The following is a 3,053-nucleotide window of genomic DNA, read 5'->3' on the forward strand; positions in this document are numbered from 1 at the left end:
TGGAGGTGGATGGATATGGGTGCACACAACTACCAAATCTTAGTTCCGATTCCAAAGAATATATCAATGTATGCCTAAGATTCACGAATATGCATCAAAATCCTTGATTTTGTATCATCATTCAACTAGTAAAAAGTAGCAGCTCCCATTAAGTTAATTGGGAGATTTCGTGCTGACATTATCTTCTAACAGAACAAAGCCATTTCTAACACAACTTAATTAAATGCCTTGTCCTATCATTTTAGTTTAATATTAGTAAAAGCAGCGTGGAGGTTTTTGTAGTAATCAACTCAAAATATGAGTAAATTAATCTGTATATGTTAAATTGAAAGGCAAACGGTCTTCCTATTAAAATCTCATTTATTTCTAATTTTAAAATTAGTTTCTATACATCAAAATGAGATATAGGTGGCACACTATGTACAACTGTTTGGTTATTCTGTTAATCAGGTTAGTTTTAATAGAAAAGATCAATTTATTCTTTAATCTAACATATAAAAATTAATTTATATTTTTTTATAAAAATAAAATACAATTTAACTCGAGGAAACTCATGTTACTTTCACGTCTAATATTTAAACTTCGTACTTGAGAAAACAAAACATTCTTTTCATATACATTAGCTGTCAGTGTGGAAGCTATCATAACGGATGTTCCTCGTTCAAAGGAATGATGCCCTTGATTTATTTTTTTCCCTTTCTATAGTTTAAAAATGGATAGAAATCACAAGCCTAGAAAGTAATAAAACATAATTAAATATATGTAATTATTTTAGAAATATTTTAATATGAATTAGTTACATTCTTTTTATGATATATTTTGATCTTATTAAATCAACTATTTTAATTAATGAGAGTTTGCTTGCAAAAGGTGTCACCTAGGTAAAAGTTTTCATATATCTTCTACATTGATTGTTATTAGAGCATTGGGTACCATTAAATTTAAATGTTAAATTTCATGAAAATTCAATTATAAATCTATTCAATCTTATCTTAATAAGATCTCTCATAATTTTACTATGGTCAAATCACTTTCCTAACAAAGCTCTTCATTGCTCTACTACCATCCTTTTTGTTTAAAGAGACCGATGCTAAAACTCTTCCTCTTTATAAATTACCTCTTTCCCGCATCCCCCTTTTTAAGTTCCACCGTTACTCTACAAACCTCTACTAGAACCTCTTGGTACGTTAGTCACCACCTTCTAACTATGAATCAATGCCTTTTATAAATTTTTATTATATCGTTGGGTATATGTAACTTTTTCCTTTACAACAAAAGAAATAAAATATAAATTTTTTTTTTTTTTAGAAAATATTATGTGAAGTCCTTTGGGCAAATGAGACCACAAGAAGTTAATATAAAAATTTCCAAAAGTCGACAGGGAGCATGACATGTATGGTCCAGGTAAATTAAAATTTATGCAAACACAAGTCCCAAGATGGACCAAGTGTGCGACACAACAAATTAAATCCCGTGACATCCCTAGCTGTTTGTATCTGCCCTATGTCTTCAATTGTTAGATACCCAAATTCACATCTTATCTTACTTGCCTAAACATAAAATATTAATGTGCATACATTTAATTGCTTTTATGTACTTTATGATATGAAAATGACGTAAGGAAAAGGTAAACTTGATAATACCATACAACAATCATTACACATGACTACCATACGGGAAAAGAAATGATTTTAATGTCAAATTTTAAATAATATTGAAATATCAATTGTTTTTTACTTACGATAAAGTATAAAAACACGAGATATTGAAATCTAAAAAAAGGAGATGGAATTAGGCAAGTGGGAACTCACCCAACTTTAAAATCAAATAAATGGAAGAAGTTGACTTTGTGTGGTATTGTAGTACTACTTTCCTTTTTTTCTTTTCAATTTCTTCATAAATTGATTAAATAAATAAGGAAAGCAATTCATCACTTCTCTCATAACTCTATATAAAGCAGGAAGCCCACATGGTTCCCTTTGCCATTCCAAATTTCTTTCTCTTTGCTCAGTATTGTAGATCATTAAGATGGAGAAGAAAGGTTTTGTTAGATTGATGCTACTTTTTCTGGGTTTTTCTTATCTTCTTCTTTCCTGTGCTGCTGTTCCCACTACTAGTAAGTCTAGTATTTTGGCTTTTCTTTCAACTTCTTTTTTCAATCTATTAAATACAATTTTACTTTGTTTATAGGAAGCCTCAAATCAAACAAGGAACTCCCTTCTTCTGTCCAAGATTTACTTGCTCAGGTCCCTTTTCTCTCTCTCCCTCACATGCTTATGATTATAATTTCTAGGCATATAATATTCATAATTTTGAACATTTTTTTTTATAATTTGCAGGATGTAATGGAATTGAGTGATGGAGAGGAAGTGATAACGGAAGGTGACGGATTCAATGGGGAAAGGATGTTAATGGAAAGCACTGATTATCCAGGGACAGGTGCAAACAAGAACCATGATCCCAAAACTCCAGGGAGAGCTTAAAAAACATTAAGACCCATAACCTATTTGTTTTATGTATAGCTTAAGACATGACAGGATAAAAGGCAAGTCTTTGAATCTGGGTTTCCTCCAATATTTTGCTAGAATTTCCTCTCTTTTAAGGTTTGTTGTCTGGATAGTGGGAAAACTATGATGGAAGGTTTGGACTGTACTTTACAGTTTACAGACAAAACCTGGTGGGTATTGTTCATAAAATTAGATAATGTTAAAAAGATGTGTTTTTAAGTTACTATGTAAGGGTCGGTGATATTTTCATTGATAAATAAAATTATTAATTAGTTTATTCAATATAATATTTTAAACACATTCTTCCACAAAACCCAATGCTCATAATTCTAGACAAGTTAAAGTCGGAAATGCGGCAATTGGAGTTGGAAGCCTGCAATAAAGCTACTGTTCCAAAAGGAGCTCTTTTCAGTTTGTCCCAATTAAATAATGCCTACTCCATGATTTTTACACTCTTTTTTTTTTTTTTTGTTATTTATCTAAATATGTTTACACATATAATGTTAACATTTTATATTTTGAATAATTAAATTAAAATATTAAAAC

At 30.1% G+C, this 3,053-nt stretch overlaps 1 protein-coding gene across 1 annotated transcript; it reads left to right on the forward strand.

The window, feature by feature from the left end:
* Window positions 1-1,948: 1,948 nt before the first annotated feature.
* LOC105804387 (uncharacterized) lies at window positions 1,949-2,794 on the forward strand. Its single transcript, XM_012636985.2, has 3 exons — window positions 1,949-2,116; window positions 2,191-2,246; window positions 2,340-2,794. Exons 1-3 carry the CDS (start codon window positions 2,029-2,031, stop codon window positions 2,481-2,483), a joined length of 288 nt encoding a protein of 95 aa, XP_012492439.1. The 5' UTR covers window positions 1,949-2,028; the 3' UTR covers window positions 2,484-2,794.
* The last annotated feature ends 259 nt before the right edge of the window (window positions 2,795-3,053 follow it).

This window comes from Gossypium raimondii, chromosome 11, assembly GCF_025698545.1.
Source record: "Gossypium raimondii isolate GPD5lz chromosome 11, ASM2569854v1, whole genome shotgun sequence".
In the NCBI taxonomy this organism is placed as follows: domain Eukaryota; kingdom Viridiplantae; phylum Streptophyta; class Magnoliopsida; order Malvales; family Malvaceae; genus Gossypium; species Gossypium raimondii.